At 44.7% G+C, this 1,805-nt stretch overlaps 1 protein-coding gene across 1 annotated transcript; it reads right to left on the bottom strand.

Annotated features, from left to right (window-relative positions):
* Nucleotides 1-325: 325 nt before the first annotated feature.
* On the bottom strand, nucleotides 326-826 carry LOC128715274 (uncharacterized). The gene is made up of 2 exons (XM_053810156.1): nucleotides 632-826; nucleotides 326-502 (listed from the first exon to the last, which is right to left on the bottom strand). Exons 1-2 carry the CDS (start codon nucleotides 824-826, stop codon nucleotides 326-328), a joined length of 372 nt encoding a protein of 123 aa, XP_053666131.1.
* Between the last annotated feature and the right edge of the window lie 979 nt (nucleotides 827-1,805).

Raw genomic sequence — 1,805 nt, 5'->3', positions numbered from 1 at the left:
TCTTCGCTGGCCGGCCATTGCAGGGACGAATAATGAACGACAGAAGAATCGTACAGACCGTACGGTAGCGCGGCAAGACAACGCTGCGTTGGCCGAGACTTTAAATAACAATTGCATCTGCAGTTGAGCGATTTATTTATTGCATCCTTTTATTGTGTGCGGTGCGTTTGCCCGGTCGCTTCCACGTGCTGCAGCAAAACGACGGGATATTCATAAAATCCTCGCATGAAAAACTAGTCCAACGCCGTCCTGCAGTTGACCCTTGCCGTACTTTGTATCCCCCTGTATGACGGTTTGATGAGCCGGGGGTCGACGTTGAGGTCGGTCAGGGTTGGTCCGGCGCCCGGCAGTAGTAGTCCAGCTCGACATAGTACGGCAACACCCAGGGCCCGTTCAGGCTGAACGTGATGCCCTTCTGGCCGATGGCACCCCGGGTGATGAGTACATTGAAGCCCTGGTACGCCACGTTCGACGCATCGAGGCTGACAGCTGTTATCGGGCGCTGTCACGCACGCGAATCCACAAAACGATCGGCACAACATTATTACTATTATTAATGGGCACTTTTCTCGCCACCGCCACACACCGCTTTGCTTTCCCCAGGTGAGTCACCGTTCCCTTCCGTACTTACCGTGCTGCTGTAATCCACCTGTACGGGCGTCTTTGTGCCAATGCCAACGACTTTCTTCGCACAGAGCGTATCCGTCGGTGCGATGGTGCCGTAGAAATAGCTAAAGTCACCATTACTAGCCACCTGCCGGGGCCGGATGGTAAGCCAAAGGACTAGCAGCGCTAGTGCGATCGGTCGAAAGCAGCAACGATGCATCCTTTTTCCTTCGCAACGTACGGGAGATCACCCAAAGACAAGGCGTACGATCGTGAATGATCGTGCGAAATGGTGAACACGTTTTATAGGCACGCGTACGCTGTTGACCACCGCACGCAGTATGGGATTCGGGTCAGGACCGGATGGCAGGATTGAAACATTCCGTGACGAAGCCATAAAAGGAACTGCTTTGGGTGTGTATTTTGTCGGAAGTGAAATCCATCAAGACGAACAAATAACAGCCAAAATTCAAACAGGTATTAACGGACTAGCTTTTAGTTTAACGATCCTTTGGCCTAGATACCTTGATTAAACAATAAATAAACGGTAGTTGGAAAAGGTATCTTTGAGTTTTTGATTTATTGCGAATATTTTAAAGTATATAGTGACTTGTTCGAAATATAATAAATAATCAATACTCCAAGTGGTGTTTTAGAGAACTTTTTTTTAATTATTTAACTATCAGAAAAGTTCTCCGAAGGTGGTTTTGATGGGACTGGGTAACTATTTTTTCTTATCTTACTGAGGTTAGTATGCGGTACTAATTACTTCATGCAATTTATAACATTTCCCCAGCTGAGATATTAGAGTGTCTTAGTAAATCCCTCAAAAGTACAGATCTAACAAATAAACAAACAAATTGGTCAAACAAACCATTACTAAGGTTAGTAAGCGTAACTAAATACTATGTACAAAACATAACATCGCCGAGCAAGATCAAGAGCATTGGCGTTCCGGATGTTAGATAAATTGTTTTGCGGACAATTAGAGCTCTGACTCTTCCAAAAAGTTTGAAGAATTTGTAAAAAAAGAAATTAAGAGTAAAACAAATTGTCCGGGAGACGGAGCCTTGTGAACATCCGAGCGGAACAGTTATTAGACAATAACGATTAATGTTACATACATGATACATCAACATTTTAGAACATATTTGTTTTGTACAGTTTTTTTAACGTTAGCGGATAACTTCTTCTGACTT

Source organism: Anopheles marshallii, chromosome 3, assembly GCF_943734725.1.
Source record: "Anopheles marshallii chromosome 3, idAnoMarsDA_429_01, whole genome shotgun sequence".
Taxonomy (NCBI): domain Eukaryota; kingdom Metazoa; phylum Arthropoda; class Insecta; order Diptera; family Culicidae; genus Anopheles; species Anopheles marshallii.
Note: the sequence above shows the minus strand (reverse complement) of the source record. Positions and strands in the feature narration are given on the sequence as shown.

Excerpts from the sequence above, each read along its gene's own strand:
- LOC128715274 (XM_053810156.1), bottom strand. The coding sequence starts at position 826 with ATGCATCGTTGCTGCTTTCGACCGATCGCACTAGCGCTGCTAGTCCTT. Across the intron at positions 503-631 it reads AGGTGGATTACAGCAGCACG|CGCCCGATAACAGCTGTCAG; the intron begins GTAAGTACGGAA and ends CGTGCGTGACAG.